The 17,557-nt window shown below is 49.1% G+C and overlaps 2 protein-coding genes across 2 annotated transcripts in view; one reads left to right on the top strand and one right to left on the bottom strand.

Annotated features, from left to right (window-relative positions):
- LOC134360671 (uncharacterized) overlaps positions 1-17,557 on the bottom strand; it is a 95,467-nt gene that overhangs the window by 63,277 nt on the left and 14,633 nt on the right. The window contains exon 2 of the mRNA XM_063075337.1: positions 13,629-13,683. The gene's annotated coding sequence lies outside the window, so the exon portion shown is untranslated. The remainder of the gene's footprint in view (positions 1-13,628; positions 13,684-17,557) is intronic.
- On the top strand, positions 9,173-16,876 carry HOXC13 (homeobox C13). The gene is made up of 2 exons (XM_063075336.1): positions 9,173-9,975; positions 15,330-16,876. The coding sequence occupies exons 1-2, from the start codon at positions 9,234-9,236 to the stop codon at positions 15,584-15,586; spliced, it is 999 nt and encodes a 332-aa protein (XP_062931406.1). The 5' UTR covers positions 9,173-9,233; the 3' UTR covers positions 15,587-16,876.

The raw sequence follows: 17,557 nt of genomic DNA, 5'->3' as shown, positions 1-17,557 counted from the left end.
AGTAACGAGTCCACTTTTCTTATTGGCAAAGTTTGGAAGGAGAAATTCTGTTTAAGATCCTTGTCCCTACTACTTAAATTACCAAGCATTGTAAAGATAAGATTTAATTAGGAAATCTGTAGACCTACAGTGCACCAAGTTTAGAAGTAGATTTGAAACATGTCCAACTGTGTATGTGTATTGTCATCATGGGCTTCTATGTAAGACATGATCATGCCATTTCATGTATCTTATATGCAGCAAATGGCAACAAATATACAGCCACACAGAAATTAATGCTAAGATTCCTAATGCCTGAATAATTTGTTTTTCTCCTTCACCACTATGCCAAGCTAAGATTATCCCAACTTTTCAGAAATCTCATGGCTTTTCTCCCTGTGACCGCCAGTCCTTCCCACCTACCTACCACCACCATCACCACCCTTTTCTTTCTTGTCTTTTTCTGTTTTCTTTTTTCTTTTAACCAGAGATTCACTCAAATCTTTTGAGAACTCTCTGTAGTTGTATGATTATTTTTTAACTACTTCCCTATCCCAAGACTGGGCAGAAGGGACAGAAAATAGTTGCTTCCCCTCCACCCACATTTGGGAGGTGCCCTTTCCACAAGGACCAGCGGACAGGCAGGGGAAGGGAGGGAAGGCTGATTCTTGGTCTTGGCAGTGGATGTTGCCAACAGGAATCAGCAATCAGGATGTGTTCCTATAGATAAATACAGGAGCCTCTGGAGACACAGGGACCTAACTCCCAGCACCCCGAGTCTGTTCGCACAAGCACGCCCATGAATGCCCAGGTACTCGGTCAGCCCGCGCGTATACCCACGCACCCAGAGCTCTCAGCCATCCCATTCGTGTCTCTTCTACCCCACAAATATATGTACCTGCCTGTGTGCGCAGCTATAGGTCCCCATAGAGTGCGCACAAGTGCATCGATCAGGATTACGTGCGATTGTGCCTGCCCCGCGCTGGAGTGGAGCGGGCGCTTCCCGGTGCGGGCACTTATGCCGCTCTCCTCCCTGTCGGCCATTTGTTGTCCTGTGTGGAAGCGGCTTTCAACAAGAAGCTTGGTTGGGGTCAGTGAAATAAAGTACTAAGTAATTATCACATGTGAATGTTAAAAATCAGCATATCAAAATAAACGAAGGAACTCTGTATCGGGAGCCTTCCAGAGAGAGAGCAAGAGGAGTTAGATGTCGCCGAGTTCCTGGCGTAGCCAAGCGGCGGTGACTCCTCTGGCTAAGAGGAATCGCCATCCAGGCTCCAGAAGTGACCCGAGTCTCCCAAAACCCGTGGAAGGAAATTGAGCTGAAAAAACAGTGCCAACGCCAGCATTCTGCCAAGTGTGGCGAGATGGCAAGTTAGTTTTGGGGGCGCAGTTCTGCTAAGCGATGGCTGAGGGAGAAACAGATCTGAGAATTTTACACTGCAAAGTTTCTCCTGGATGTCCTCAGACCTGGTTCTTTAGTCTCTCTTAAAAATAAAATTATAAAAAGCATAACCTCTGAACTTACATGTGCCTGAATACCATTTCCACTTAATAGCTAACTGCATCAGAAAAAAAAACCCCAAAACCCAACACTAATGGAGATGGCTAAGGAGCATGTCTGTGCCAACACATGTCTTCACCCGCAGAACTATAGGTCCACAAACCCCCTCCCTCCATCTCAGCATAGACATAAAGACAATTAAAGGCTTTAACATTTTTTAAAGTTAAACATTGCTTTTGTCATATTCAAGGGAAATATTATTTTAGAAGACAAAAAAATTTAAAGATTACCTAATTGTATGGATATGAGTATCTGAGGGCACAATCCTATGTTAATATTTATCTCAAGTTCCCTTAACACCTAACAAAGAATATATTCATATCTACTGTCTAGAAATGATGGGTCATAATAGATGAGAAATACTACTACTTCCTTAGAAATTCATTAATAAGCCAGGCACTGAAAAGAGGGTTACAAGTGCTTTAAATCACAAATGCGGATTATAGCAGAGAAAGATTTTCCTAAGGCCTCCTAGTAGGAGAGTAACTGCGCCATGTCCCCTTCCCCATGCTATGCCTTAAGAATTGCACCTTTGCAAAATGAGGATTTTTTGTTTGTTTTGTTTTTTGCTTTTTAATCTATTTGCTGATAGTGGCTCAGCCTAGGAAGAGATGACTGACCCTGTATAGAGCAGAAGTTGGTGGATTCACAGGCTCTTCCCCAAGCTCACATCCTAGCCATGTTTTCTTTCCTTTCATGCCAACCCCATCAGACTGCCCCAACCCACAGCCCTGTTATGATAACTTACAAATGTTTCCATGCTAAACAACACAATGCACACCTATTGAAACACACGTTCCCCAGCATGCACACTGTTCAAAAACCAGAACTCAACAATCGTGCTCCCCAGAAATGCTGAAGGCCAAAAGTATGAGGAGCCTGGGATGGTCTCTATGCCTTGAAAGATATTTTCTTTTATCTGAGTTAAATTTTCTCTGACTATGCAAGTGAGTGCAGTAATCTTTGGGAAGAAGAATGAATGTTCCCAAACTCCTTTCTAGTTCTTTAGATTTAGTCAGCTTTGCTATATGTACAAAGCAACACCATGATGAAGAGAAAAAAGTGCCTCTACATACTCCCTAAAGAAGGGAAAATTTGAATTGGATGAGAGGAAGGAGGCAGAGAGGGAGGCAAACCCACCCCAAGGATATGAGAGTGATACTTTCCCTCCAGTTTCTAAAACTTCCTCAAATTATATCTTTGCAGGAAGGTTTAATTAATCACCACCAGCAAGAGTCTTGTCCCAGATACTCAGACACATGAGCTCCCTTCTGCCTTTTTGCTCCATAGATCCCAACCAAGATTGGTTCTTTTAACAAAAAGGGATTTCTTCCCCCCCTTTAGTTTAGACTTGGGTCTCCTCTTTCCTCTTTTTTGGAGATGGGGGAATTACATTTTCTTTCTTTTAATTTACTGTGCTCCGATCAATGATTTTCAGATTAGAATGTGTTTTTTTCTTTGACTGCTGAAGGTGTCTGGTCATGGGGAGAACTAGGCTATGATCCATTTAGGGTATAATTTTCCCTCTTTCTCATGATGAAATACATATACTCCCTCTACCATCTTCCTCTTAGGACTCCACCAAACTCCACTTCCCACATGGTGGCAGGGTGATGAGGTCCCTCACCTTGTTAGAGGTGAAATGTCCAGCCCTCTAGCTATACCATTTATATTTAGTCATTCTTTGGGACAGGTTAAATAGTCCACTTTGACCAGAGGAATGTTGTATTGGGGTTCACAAACCCTCCCTGCCCTAAGAAAAATGTTATTTTCCATATCTTCTTTTAAAGTAACTAGAAACTTTTTAAAAGGAAAAAAAAAAAAAAAAAGAAAGAAAGAAAGAAAGAAAGAAAGAAAAGGAGTGACTGGTCTGTCTCCCTTCTAGGAACCCCAAACCTAAACATTAAAAGATGGAGAGATGGAGGAAATGATCAAAAGTGATAAATACCTTTTCCAGGCATTTGATTTGTTGGCTTTCTGATCAAAAGGGGCCTTTGTTAGATCTCTGCAAGGAAGCCAAATCCAGCCCCCAGCAAACACTCCTCCACCTCTTCCCCAACCCCCCTCATCTCCCTTGTCTAACTTGAAAATGAACTTGGACTTCCCTCTCAGACAGGCCCTAAAACCAGAAGAGATTTTATTTGTCTGTTTCTGAAGGGCTTCCTAAAAGGGGGAGGTGTTTGGGGGGAGGGGAGGGGGCAGAGGACCCTTTCCTGAAGCAGAGGACAGGGTGGAGGCAGGGACTCTGGGGAGGCCAGAAAGGGGAGGAAATACTTTGTAAATTTCTTAATTCTGCATTTATTCCTTGGACTGTTTTAGTCAATGGGGAGTGAGTGTGTGTGTGTTGGGGGGGGGGGTGCAAATGACAGACTGAGATACTGCCCAAAAAGAAAAGGGGGTGGGTGGGATGAGGATTAGAGAAGGGCTGAGGAAGGGGCTCTGTGATGAGCTTGGCAGGGCTAGGAGGGCAGGGAAGCTGTGGGAGAAAGAAGGCTGGGGTTAGGGACTCATTCCTAACAATTCCCCATGGAAGGAGCCACCTGACTTCCCCTGACCCTTGTGTACCACCAGGCAGAGTCTGCAATTAAGGGCAGGCTGGAGGAGAATCCAGGAAAGTATTGGTGATAACAGCCTAAACCTGGACACCTGTATGGATCCTTGCAGAGCCAGAGAGGAAAAGTTTGGTGTGGCCCCCAAACCTGGGCCAACACTGCAAGTTTTAACTAGGCAGCAGGGAAGAGTGGATTTCCCTGATGTCTAAAAGAGGGAAGTGAGTGGGGCCTAGAAGAAGGCAAGTTTGGGTTTGAGAGCAGGAAACTCTGAAGAAAGGAGCAAAGTTATGCCTCAGCCATGCTGGTCCCATCTTCCCTCAAACTGGGGGGCCTAGGAAGGGAGAACAATAAAGGTGGAAGATGTCAGGATGGCAGCCACTGTCCAGGAGGTGAGTTCTCAGGCTGGGAGAACTCACCTCCTGATGGTCCTCCTCTGAGGCCTGGCTTGTGGGGGGGTGGTGGTGGTGGTGGAGATCAAAGTATAGCAGATTTCAGAGCGATTCAGGAGCCTTGGAGGTGGCATCTTAGGCTGCATGCTCCATGGGCTTCTCCAACCTTCTGGGAGGAAACTGAGCAGGGCCAAGAAGCCGCAGGATCAAGCACTTTTCTTCCCTTCTCCACCAATATTACCCTTTGCAGCCCACCAGGAATTTCTTCCAAATGTGTGAGAGGGTCTCCCCACTTAGATACAGTCTTAAGGGTGCCCCAATAGGGCCCTTCCTGAATCCCCAACCTTGTCCTGTAAGTGGCTCCTCAATCTCAAATATCGCTTTCTTTCCTGGATAGCTCAGGCCCTATGTACTCTGTGCTCCACCAATCTCCTCTTCCACTCTGCAGCCAGGACTCTGGACAGGAAAGGGCCCCCCAAACTGTATGCCCTACTCACAAGGCCCCAAGTCTGGGCCAGAATCCAGACCCCATAGTGGTGAGGCTCTTTGTTCTCCTTCAGCCTCAACCCACCCCCTCCTTTTTTAAAACTGGAATTTCTCCCATAAAAAAAGGGAGCAGGAGCTTCAGAGCTTCAAGTTTTTTTGGTTTTTTGTTTTGTTCTGTTTTGTTTTTAAGAATATAGAAGAAACAGAGAAAAGGGAGAGAAATCAACTGATGCCTGATTTTCAGAGGAGAAAATCTGGGCATTGAATAAGGGACACACTGACCTCATTTCTTCCATCCTTCTCCGTAGCCTAGTATTCCAGCTACACGCAGCCCTCCAGTGTGTGTGTGCATCAGGCTTGCACCCTCCTGCTGCAAATGCTGCTAAGTTACACCTCTGACTTTGTCTTTAATACAGTGGTCCAGGAATTCCACCCTTCAACCTCAGAAAGTCACAGACATCTGCCTCTTCATTTTCCTAGTATTTTCCTGGGGGATGTCTTTGTAAGTAGAGAACAGGATGAGCATGGAAAATGTGTATACAGACACACAGAGACCTTTATTTGCATATAGAAGATTTAGACAGAGATCTGGGTATCTTCATGAACACATTTTGTCTGTGTCCACAAGGGCATGTGCCAGAACAGTGCATGCAGCTTGCACACATCCTCAAAACCACAGGCACGCGTGTGCGCAGGCACACGCGCTTGCACACACACACACACACACACACACACACACGCACGCACACACACGCACACACACGCACATTTCCAGTGAAAAGGCACATTGAATATCTCCTTTACATGTTGGAGCATTTGAAAGAATTTCAGAGTTGAACTTAGCCGGGAACTCGGTTCACGGGAGGAAGCTGAGGGCAGAGTGGCTCCTGCTGCTCTGCCTTTGCAGATGTCCCTTTGAAAAAGCAGCCTAGAGCAGAGCCAGGGCTTCACGAAGGGGCTGAGGGGCCATTTTCCATTTTCCTTCCATAGAATTAAATGCTCCATCTTTTTTCCTACACTAGCAGCTCAGCTAGAAACCGAATAGGCACATTTCTTCTCATTTCTCTTGATTTTCTCTAAAGTCCATCTATAGTCAAGCCCCACCGCCCCATCCCCAAGCCCGGCGGGGCGAGGTGTGGCCGTGTGGTGGGGGGTGAGCGCCGCAGCAGCCAAGGGCTTCAGCGCTCGGCTTTCTAGGGCGGGATCGCCTCGGAGATGTAATGACTACGTTTCCACTGGTGCATATTCTCCTGGAGTGTTTAATTCGATTTTATTTGTGTCTCAAAGAGATGTACATTTTTTTTTCGGGGGAGGAGGGGAGAGGCGACCCCAGGCTAAAAGTTAATTAACCATCAAGGCTTTACTTTCCACCGCCCGCCGCAGGCTGTTGCATCGGCGCCTCCCTCCCGGGTCCTGGCGCGCCCCAGCCCGTGGAGCCTGCATTTGCAGGCGTAGAAGGTTGGGGATCCAAGCGAAAGAAGTGGGAATCCTTCACAACATGCGGACTTCCCCAACTGCTTTGAGAGCCTTCAGCCTTTTCCCCTCCAGCTTTCCCACTCTCCCAAGTGGCTTTTTTTTTTTTTTTTTTTTTTTACGTCTTAGGCTGGTCTTCTTGAGGAAGGGACTTGTGTTCCCTCTCTTCTCGCCGCTAAATTTTGGCCGCATAATGCCTCCTAATAAATGGAATTGTAAAGTTGCTGGGTTAATTAAATCTATATCTCATTGCAATAGGAATAGTTAATGCCCTTGTATAAACCTGGAAAAGAACATACTATTAATTTTATTTATTGCTGGGCCGCCCGGCACCCAGATCCTTCCCTCTATTCTGTCCCCTACACCCAAAGTCTGAGGAACGTGTCTTTGGGTTCTGGCCCGCAGGAGACGCGTCTGACGTTGGGCTGGCCCGGGGAGGGAGCCCCAGGAATGGGGGTGGGCGTTTTAGGCCTTTTGTTTCTCCTGGAGGCCCCACAGAGCCCTGTCCACGGCGCCCCGGGATCTCCATGGGGGCGCGGCACGTCACAGGAAGGGGACCAGGGCCTCCGCACCACCTCCACGACCAGTGACTGAAAAAAACCTCCCCACCCACCCACCGCTACCAGCCAGGCCTTAGGCAAGGGGGCCAAGGTCACACGACCCAGTCTAGACTTGGCCATGCCATGTTTGCTCTCATCGTTTTACCTTGACCTTGGACTCCAGCGGCAGGGTAGCCAGTTTCCCAGCCGCGCCGACTCCCAGCAAGACTCCACCTTCCCCTCCACCACCACTGCTCTCAACACACACTCAAGCTGGCCTGCTTATGTTTCAAACCTCTTTCTGACGTATTTGAACCCCTACTGCCAGCCCAGCCCTCAGCCTGCTTTCTGAACTCTGAGCTGACCCTTCTGGGTGAAGATCACGCTGATAAGAATTACGTTTCTCACTCTAACTCAAGCAAGCCGCGACACTCTCAACCATCAAACACTATCGTCCCCCCTACAGGGAAGAGGGAGGTGGCCCGTGGGGGCCTCAATGCAGACCGGGCCATCCACTCTCTGGTTTGAGGGGCCTGGTGGGTTCGTCTTGGCATGGGGGAGGCGGAGGGTTTGAGTGACCTCGGCCTGTGTGCTGTCTGGACAGGAGCGCCCAGCGTTTAAAACCTGTGGCAGAAGCAGGAAATAGGGAGACGCTGCAGCCCCTCTCCCCTCTTTTTTTCTCTCTATTACTTCTCCTCAGGGAAGCCTTGTGCTGAAAGGGAACTTGGCTCAATTCCACGGAGATGCTCCTCCGAGAAGAGGTGACTATATTGATGCCCCAACAAGTTGGAAGATTAAGAGGAAGGCGGGGAGGGGGCTTCTGAAAAGTCAGTAAGTTGGTGTTAATTTTTTTCTTTAAAATAGAGAGTACTTTTAGAGCATTAAAACATTCCGCACTAAAAGGGAGTGACCCCCCAAAAGCTGTGGGGCTAGAGTGAGGTTGTTCAACTGCGGACTACGTTGATGTTGGCTCCGTTTGGCCCCATAGCCCTCACCAGCCAGGCTCAGCCCAGGCCGCTGAGGGCGGAGGCAGGTCCTGCTGGGCTGAGGTCGGACCTCCTGGGGTTCCCAACAGTTGCCCCAGGGAGGGATCCCTCCGAAGGGGCAGCGCCGACTCTCCCCCATGTCCCACGTTTCCTTTTGTACACCTATACGAGAGGGCGCTCTCCTTCGCATCCAGGGCATTCAGCTTTCCTAGACTGAACCCTCCCCTCCACCCCATTGCTTTGAAAAAATCTCACTCCGAGACTATTTCTACTGCATTTTGAGATATCAGTTTATTCTATAGCCCCCATTTTCTTCCTTTTATTCTTTCTCCATTTCTCGCCGAGTATTCCATCGTTTCACCACCACCCTCGTGTGATGAAGCCTGTGTTGGAGGGCTCTCACGCACCGCCCCCACCCCCAGCACTCTCCTCTCTGCTTGAGGAAGATCTACCAGCAAGGAGAGGAGAGGGTCCTATTCAGACCACTGGGGCTTTGGGGAAAGTGGCTGAAAGTCGGATAGGGAAACACAATCCCGGCATCAAAGGCTAGCTGCGCGGCGTTGGGTTCTTTCCTGAGCTGGAGGGGAGCCTGCCAGCGACGGAGCACTCCTGCCTGTTTTCTATTTCTTCATTGATTATTATTTTTTAAAATCCTGTATCTCCACAACCCTTAGCTCCAAGCCCCAATTCAGAGACTTCGGCAGTCACAGCGGTAGGTTTGTGGGTAGGGGTCTGTCTCCCCCGTGCCCATCCTAAGCCTAGAGGGAGGAGCCCAGGAACAGTGTTCTCCTCCCCAGACCCCTTCGCGTCGGCCAAATTCAGCCTCCCCCTCCTCCCTGTCTCTCCCGGGGGGGCAGCCAGGATAGAGAGGGGAGTCGCCCTGTCCCTTTAAATCTCCCAGCTCCCTCCTCCTTTTCCCTTCCGGAGAGCCAATCAACAGAGACCTCCTCCTTTTCGCCCCACCCCACCTCGAGGGGAGGGAACCCCAGGAGACTCAGCCAGGGCGTCACGTGCGCTGACCGCATCACGTGGGCGCGGGAGGGGTGTTGAGGGGAGGAGGGCTGGAGCCGGTGGATTTCTTAATGAAGTGTCTCCGCATGCGTAGAGGGAATGTGGGGAGGGAGGTGGAAGCACCAGGAGGAGGAGAGGAGGGGAGGGGTGAAGCAAGGGAGGAGGGATGGGGGAGGGGAAAAGGGAGCGAGGTGTCTCCCTAGCTCGCTGCCTCTGGCAAGTGGAGTTTTTAAAAAGCTCCAGCAGATCATGTCATGACGACTTCGCTGCTCCTGCATCCGCGCTGGCCGGAGAGCCTTATGTACGTCTATGAGGACAGCGCGGCGGAGAGCGGCAGCGGCGGCGGCGGCGGCGGCGGCGGGGGAGGCGGCGGCGCGGGTGGCGCGGGGGTCGGCTGCAGCGGAGCGAGCCCCGGCAAAGCCCCGAGCATGGACGGTCTGGGCAGCAGCTGCCCGGCCAGCCACTGCCGAGACCTGCTTCCGCACCCCGTGCTGGGCCGCCCGCCGGCTCCCCTGGGTGCCCCTCAGGGCGCCGTCTACACGGACATCCCGGCCCCGGAGGCGGCGCGCCAGTGCGCCCCGCCGCCGGCGCCCCCAACCTCGTCCAGCGCCACCCTGGGCTACGGCTACCCATTCGGGGGCAGCTACTACGGCTGCCGCCTGTCGCACAACGTGAACCTGCAGCAGAAGCCTTGCGCCTACCACCCGGGCGATAAGTACCCGGAGCCGTCGGGCGCTCTGCCCGGTGACGACCTGTCCTCTAGGGCTAAGGAGTTCGCCTTCTACCCCAGCTTCGCCAGCTCCTACCAGGCGATGCCCGGCTATCTGGACGTGTCGGTGGTGCCCGGGATCAGTGGGCACCCGGAGCCGCGTCACGACGCGCTCATCCCCGTCGAAGGCTACCAGCACTGGGCTCTCTCCAATGGCTGGGACAGTCAGGTGTACTGCTCCAAAGAGCAGTCGCAGTCCGCCCACCTCTGGAAGTCTCCCTTCCCAGGTAAGGAAGGGGCCCGGGCACCGCCGCCACCGGGACCCCTCCCCGCCCTGCCTGCCCTGGGGCTCCGCACCCCAGCCACCCCCGCCGTCTGGCTTCGGCGCGCCCGCTCGGCTGGGCTGCCGAAGGAGCCGGCCAGGCGAGCTGCGCTGAGGAATGCGCTGGGGAAGAAATCTGCTCCGACACGTTCCCCGGAGCTGCCCGGCCGAGAGTGAAGCAATCACAGGCGCCCGAGCGCCGGGCCGCCGGCTGGGCTCCGGTCGCCTCCTCCTCCCCCTGCCGGCTCCAGCCTCACGCGGGGCTCCGGGCCCCTAAACCCGCTTCCGGCCAGGAATGGGGGTGGGGTGGCCTCCAGTGCCTTGGAATCCAGAGCAAACCCTCAATCCACCAAATAATCGGGGAGAAAAACAAGAAACCCCACTTTCTTTACCTAATTTTTAAGGATCATTCAGGCACTAGATAGTCTTTTTTAAATCGGGGTCTAATTTACTGGAAGCTACAGAAATACAGGATTTTTTCTTCTTTTATTTAAAAAATTTGGCCACGAATTTCCTGATTGTTGAGGGAGTAGAAAAGCTAAAATCTCTTGAGAGAGGGTGGAGAGAAGGGGGCTCGAATCTGTCTCCTGGCGTGTAGAATTTTCTTTGCCTTTCTGGTGTGCTGAGCTCAAATCCTATGAACATTTCCACTGCCAACTCCCCCAAATGTGGTCGAGAAAGAGGGTTAGTTGTCGGTGCCCCAGCCACAGAAAGAGAGGAGTGTGGGGATGAGAGTCGATGGAGAAAGACCTGTTCTGGGGGGTGGGATGGAATCTGGGGTACAGACCCCCGCTAAGGACCCCTTGGTCTTGTCTGGCTATGTATCGAGAAGGCAGAATTCACCTATGTCCTGTATTCTCTCCAACTGAGGCTATCTCTGAATAGGAAAGGACCCTGCAATTCCCCACTTTCCCCCGGTGGGGAAATGGGGAGGGGAAAACCAGTCTCAGATTTTCCAAAACCACATAAGGAGCTTTGGATTCTGCCCTGCGCTGAGAAATCAGGATTCAAGGTCTAGGGAATCCGGCATTTGAGTTCGCTCTCCCTGTAAGCAGAGTTCAATGGAAGAGGATCCTTGCTTCTTACACCTATGGGGACCTGGGAGATTCAAAGCAGCCAAAGATGTCTCCCCATACTGTCTAGAGGGCTTCCCTAGCTCCACTTGCCAGGCCCAGAGATGTTTTCACTGGAAAGCATAGACTTGAAGACCTCCTATAAGGGTGGGCCTGAAATTCCTCTGTATCCGGGACTGGGAGCACTGGGAGTGGAGTTCGATGGTGAAAAAACACTGAATGATGTTAGAGAGTGCTGCAAATAACATCCTTGTAAATATTATGAGATTACATAGTATAACACAACAGCAGGTGGGATCCACCCTAGGCACCTATTTCTGACTGCCAGAATTAAGGATGATAGGATTTTAATACATGGCATCATGCATTACTTACTCTGCATTGGCTATAATATTTTTATATGATATGATTTTTTAAATTAACCACCTAATATGAAACACATAATGATACATTTCTAAAACCCAGGCAATTCACATGTAGGTATATAATGATGTATTATAGAGAGATGGCCCTTTAATTCTTCATCTCACCAAAATGGAAAACTCCTTAGGAGACGGGGATCCAGCAGGCATTCCTGGGGCAGGGGAGCTGATGGACCATGCCAAGGGACAGGGGAGCAGGTGCCCACCAGGCCCCCTGTGGGTGGGGGTGCAGGCCTAGAGCAATGGGGAATGGGGTTTAGAGTGAAGAGGCGGAAGAGAGGGAACTGCTCTGGCATGCTGGTGTAGTGTATGCATGTGGAATGGGGTGGGGGTAAAGAATTGGAGAGAAGCTTAGAAATATCTTTGAGTAAAATAAACATCTTGAAGATTCCCAAGAAAAAAACTCCACTTAAAAAAAAAAATCACTTTTTGATCACAGCCTCATTGAGAAAAATATCTGTGAAAACAAAACAAAATAACAAAAAAATCCCAGCCCCGTTGAGATTTAATACACTTGCAAATTATGGAATGGAAATGGATCTACAACTCAGCCTTCCTCAGCAGCTATGTGTTCACTCACTCCCTGTGTGGAAATGGAATCAATCAGACTGGTATATCTCAGTGAGTGCAGAGGTCCAGGCAAGAGGCAGATGAAAAAGAATTATCTTCAGACAATCCTCTATCTTTCTACCCACACAGAGATCTTTTAGAACTAGTGAGATTTCCAGATAACTCTGTCTATGCAATTGTGGTTTGTTCGGCAACATCTAGGCATAAACACTGCTGTCTCTCTTCAGCGCCTCTGGCTCTGAGAAACCTCATCTATGGTAGTCTGGGCTGGTGTGGGAGATGGAGGCAATTGTTCAGCAAGATCCAGATAATTAGGGCCAAGATATGTTGTGGCTTCTTCCTTCTTCCAATTATAAAGACCCTTGCTTCATCGCTCTGTTTTTTGTTGTTTTTTGTTTTTAATCCTCCTTATTGTGAGTGCAGACACTTTTAATTAATTAATTAATTTTTTGACAGAGAGGCAGAAGTTCTGGGAGAGAATCAGACAGTGAAGGAGAGAGAGAAAGAAAGATGGGGTTGGGGGAGAGAGAAAGAAACAATGGGCTCTTTAGGCCATACTAGAAGTCTCTACTTACAAGCCTTTGGATTTTGCTTGAGAAGAGCAGCTAGCCTGATTTCTAGCTGGACAAGCTACTCGTCACAGCCTAGAGCCTGGTTGTGGGTGTGGGTGGTCAAGAGTGGGTAGGCTGTGGGAACCTGTACACAGAGGCCCCTCAACCCCAAGAGAAAGCTATGGCTAAGCACTGATCTGCTTTTTATTTGCTCCTCAGAGGTGTCTATTGAGTTCTCAGGTATGAAGAGGTTTGTGTATGTGATCCGGAGGGAAACTAGGAAAGGGGTGATTGTAAAATTAATAGCCAAGTCCCAACTCACTTTAGATAGTGTGGACAACAACTCAAGGTTTAAGCTACCAGATGATTCCACATCTGTAGATCCCACTTCCTTTCCAGACAAGGCACCAGACAATGAAAGGGGACTTTGTTGAGAAAGCAAGACTGGAGCTATCTCCCCAGGAGACAAAAACAACCTGCAGTTTGATCTGATCTGTGAAAAACTTGGCCAAATCAATCCTTGCCATCCTGTAGAGAAAAATAACCAGTGTAGACTAGTTACCTACTTTTTAAACTGAGTTTTTTAGACTTGTGTTGATCAACCTCACTGGAAATTTAGAGTTGGAGTTTAGAGAATCTAAATTGGGTGGGTGACTGTGAGAGTTTATAGAAGGTGAGGTAAAAAATCAGGGACAATTATCTGGTTAATTTAGAAACTAAAACCCATCTTTACTCCCATTTTGCTCTCCAGGGAAAAGGAAGTGTTTTAAAGTTGAATTGTACCAGGTGACCTATTTTTATTTTCAGACTTACTGTATCATTATGTTAAGAGTCAGAAGAGTCCGACTTTAAAATCTGGCTCTGGCCATTTAAATTATTTTATGCACTCTGAGCCTTAGATTCCAGATCTTGTAAATTTGGTTTAATAAAATAATCCTGAAGAAATGTTCTGAGGGTTAAAAACAAAAACAGACAGACAAAAATCATTATATCACTACTTACCCTCTTCATTTTATTCTTCTCCTGGAGTCATTAGTTTCCCAAATCATGGTTATATCTATAAGAGTAAGGCAAATTTGAGAACAGAGATTTTAAAAAAATTATCTTGTACAAAAAAAAAAAAAAAACCTTTTAACATAAAGTATCTTAACTGTTAAAGTGAAGTCATTTTTTCAGATAAAAAAAACTTGGCAGAGGGAAATGACAAGTCTGACAATTTTCCTGAGAAATTGTCACCAGGAAGACCCCTAACCAGGCTATTAGAACCCCTTGTTTCCCATTTTCTTCCTGAGCACTTTATTTCCCCCTGCATTTGATTGTGACCTCTTCACTCCCCATCCTGTATAGAAAAGGATCCCTGGGAAAGAGCAGACCCAATGGGGATGGATGTAGAGAAGGTGTTTTATGAGGGTGGTGTGGGAACAAGCATTTCAGGAAGAACTTTGTGTCTTTACCGTGGTCTGTGTCCACAGTTCCAGGAGGAAGAATCCCCAGATATTCAGTCCTCCTCATTAGCTCCCACCTGAAGAAGTCTAACAATTACATGGAAAAAAGTGAGGGCTGAGATGTTCAGATAATCTTCCTAGTTCCCTACTTCCCCCCTTGAAAGTATGCTATGCCCTTTTATGGATAGGGTTGAGGCTGAAGTGGAAGACAGGTATATAAGTGATATATATAGTTTTTAGTTCCCGTGAAGTTCTCACAGCCTAAAGAAACTGAACTGGTAGTGGTTGGGATATCAAGGTATTTAGGGTTTAGGGTGAGAGTTTGTGCATGGGATGTAGACAGTTTCCTTCAGCCTTGAAGGAATGGGGAGAAGAGGGGGTTGCAACAGAATTTGCTGTTTGGGTGGGACTGGGGTGTGCACACCCTACTTCTAGGGACCTCATTCTCTATGTCTCAGGTACAGGACCTCCCAACTTGGGTGTTGCTAGATGGTTCACAACATTGGGCCCAAGTTCACTCTAGGGAGTGATTAGCCTTCAAACAGGCTAGTTTCACCTACACACATTTCTTGTAACTGTTTGTACCTCAGACCCTTAGTACAGGGCCATGGCCCAAAGGCATGAGGACCCACGTGGTGGTTTGTGCCCACTGAAACTGCCCACCTGCCCACCATGCTCTCTCCCAACAAAACAACAAAATTCTTCCTCTGACAATGGGGCAGAGTATAAGCCCACAGGCACCCAAATGCTCTAACTGAAAGAAGGAGGGATTTTTCTGAATACCCACAATCCTGCGCATGGCACGCCAGGGTGGAATTTGTGGAAGGGGCCCTCCAAGGGTTGGGGGATCCTAATAAGGAGTGCTGTGCAGAGCCTTATTGGAGACTGAGAAAAAAGGAAAAAGCAGTAATACTGATCCTGTGTCTATTTTTAAAAATGATATTTTGTTCATCATGAATTTTTAAAATTTCTTTTGATTTTTTTGAAAAAACTTTTCATTAAAATATTATGATTACTGTGTTTTGGCGCCCCCTCCCCCAAAGTTTGCACCAAGGACAAGTACTCCAGTGGCCTCACCCTAGTCGTGGCTTTGTTAATAACAGAGATGCAAGATTGGGGGCTTCACGAGGCACAGCAATCAGCTGCCCCCTTTCAGCCCCTGCCCAAACCCTGCGCCTGGGCAGCCTAGCAGCCCTGAGGCCCCTAGCCCAGCCCAGCCGCGCCTCACTTCCTCCCGCCCGCCTTCTCTCTCCCCCAGACGTGGTTCCCTTACAGCCCGAGGTGAGCAGCTACCGGCGCGGGCGCAAGAAACGCGTGCCGTACACTAAGGTGCAGCTGAAGGAGCTAGAGAAGGAGTACGCTGCTAGCAAGTTCATCACCAAAGAGAAGCGCCGGCGCATCTCGGCCACCACGAACCTCTCCGAGCGCCAGGTCACCATCTGGTTCCAGAACCGGCGAGTCAAGGAGAAGAAGGTGGTCAGCAAATCTAAAGCGCCTCATCTGCACTCCACCTGACCGCCTACCTGGCCGCCTGCCCCATCTATTTATGTCGCCGCTTTGTACCATAACCGAACCCACCGAAGGACGCTGCGCCGTTGCAGAGTATTTAATGTTATCGAGAAAGAGGAACCGCGTCGGAGGCGGAGAGGCTCCGAGGCCGTGCTCAGCCATCCCTTACTCCCCATCCCATCCCCAACCTCAACTCCCATCTCGAGAGGCCTCAGCAGCTTTGGAGGTGGGTCCCGGTGGGCGGTGGGAGGAAAGCTGTCGGCCTCTACTCCCCCTCCCCCTCACCCCTCACCCAGCCAGAATTCCAAGTGGCAGCGGAGAGCCCGATCATTCCAACCAAAGCAGGCTTGGGGAATCCCAAATGACCCGAATCCTGTCTCATCCTATACCCAGGCTGGTAGAGGACCCTCCTTAAGGGTGCGATTTCGGTGCAGGATTTGGCGAGATCATACTTTCCTTCCAGTTCCTTCTTTTCCCTGTTCCTACCGCACACCTTATGCAAGATCTCCCAGTTAAGATTTTCTGTGCATATTTTAAAAATCACGTTAATATTAATGATAATTGTTAGGGATCTGGCAGCTTGATTGGAGTACAGGCGGTGCTGGGAGCTTGTAGGTTTTCTTTCTTTCCTATTAGTCTCAACAAAAGCTGGAATAGGTGGCAGCCCCTACCCTACTCTGCCCCCCATCCCAACCAAGAAACTGAATTTCTCGGGGAGCAGCCTTTGCTCCCCACAGCCTCCCCTGTTCTGCTCTCTCCGGTCAACATCTGGAAATCCAAGGAGGATTAAAAACTCCAACCACGCTGCTAAATATGGCTTATCTCTCCTCTCTCCTTCTCTCTCTAGGTGGTGAGGTTGGGGATTAGGCCAGGTACAGAAGCAGAACTTTTTTCTAAGGACAAACTTCTCTTCCAAGGGGATGGAGAGTGGCGTCCCTCAGCAGAATCCCTCTCCAGTCACCTCTCCATCGAGGCAATAGCTTAGGGGAGAGGCCTCACACTTTCACTTTTACTGATTTCCAGAGTAAAGCTAGAGGAGCTAGTCCAGGAGGCTGGAATAACTGCCCCCAATTAGCCAGCTAAATATAGAAGCTGCCTAACATTTCCCTCCTCAAAGGCCAACTCGGTGCTGTGGGAGCCCCCTCACCTCCTCCCTTCCTACTGGTGCATTACAAAACAGTGTTCTTTTGAAATGTCCATCAGAAATAGGCTTTTTTTAAAAAAAACGTTGTGTATCTGTATATAGTATTGTGATGTCTGAATGACAATGTACTGAATGCAAAAAGAAAAACCCCATAAACCTGTTTTTAAAATAAAGTATCTTTTTTTTTTGCCTTGATTTTATTGCTTAGATTCCTTCTGAAGCCCCTTTTGTCCACTGTCCACTGGCTCTTTGGGTCAGTCTACAATGAAAGACCGGGTGGGGTAAGAGTATGCACATCACCCCCAGCTGGGCAAATCCCCAAACCATATTTTGTTCCACTTAAGTTTTTGAGTTATTTGGGTTATCTATACTACCTAGGCAGGAGAAAACTTCTTCCCATCCTGATGCCCAACTTAGATGAGTGTATGTTGTTGAAGGGAAAATATAATCAGTGACTAAAAAGGCCTGGAAGCAGGTGAGTGAGAAAAGTACATTGCCAGTCACTTCAGCTTACAGTTGGGGGCCAGCCCTGGCTCTGGGTGCTGAGAAGGCAGCATCCCAGCTGGGAGCTGACTAGGGTAGTGGTGGCTTCGGTGGTGGAAGCTAAACTAAGGCTCCTAGTGCCCTACTGCTCCCAGAAGGTCCCAAATACCTTCAGCCAGTTGGGGCTGGAGTTGGGGGTGGGATGGGGTTGACACAAGCTGTGGGTGGGGGGGCCACCTTCGAGCTCTGCCTTCCCTGGCTGTGCTCTTTTTCTTCCCCCATCATCCTATGCGGGAAGGTCAGGCTGCTAGGATCACTTCGGCCCCCAGTTTGCCAAGCCCAGCCCAGTC

Source organism: Cynocephalus volans, chromosome 12 (genome assembly GCF_027409185.1).
Source record: "Cynocephalus volans isolate mCynVol1 chromosome 12, mCynVol1.pri, whole genome shotgun sequence".
In the NCBI taxonomy this organism is placed as follows: domain Eukaryota; kingdom Metazoa; phylum Chordata; class Mammalia; order Dermoptera; family Cynocephalidae; genus Cynocephalus; species Cynocephalus volans.
The sequence above is the reverse complement of the archived record's forward strand: the minus strand, read 5'-3'. Positions and strand labels throughout refer to the sequence as shown.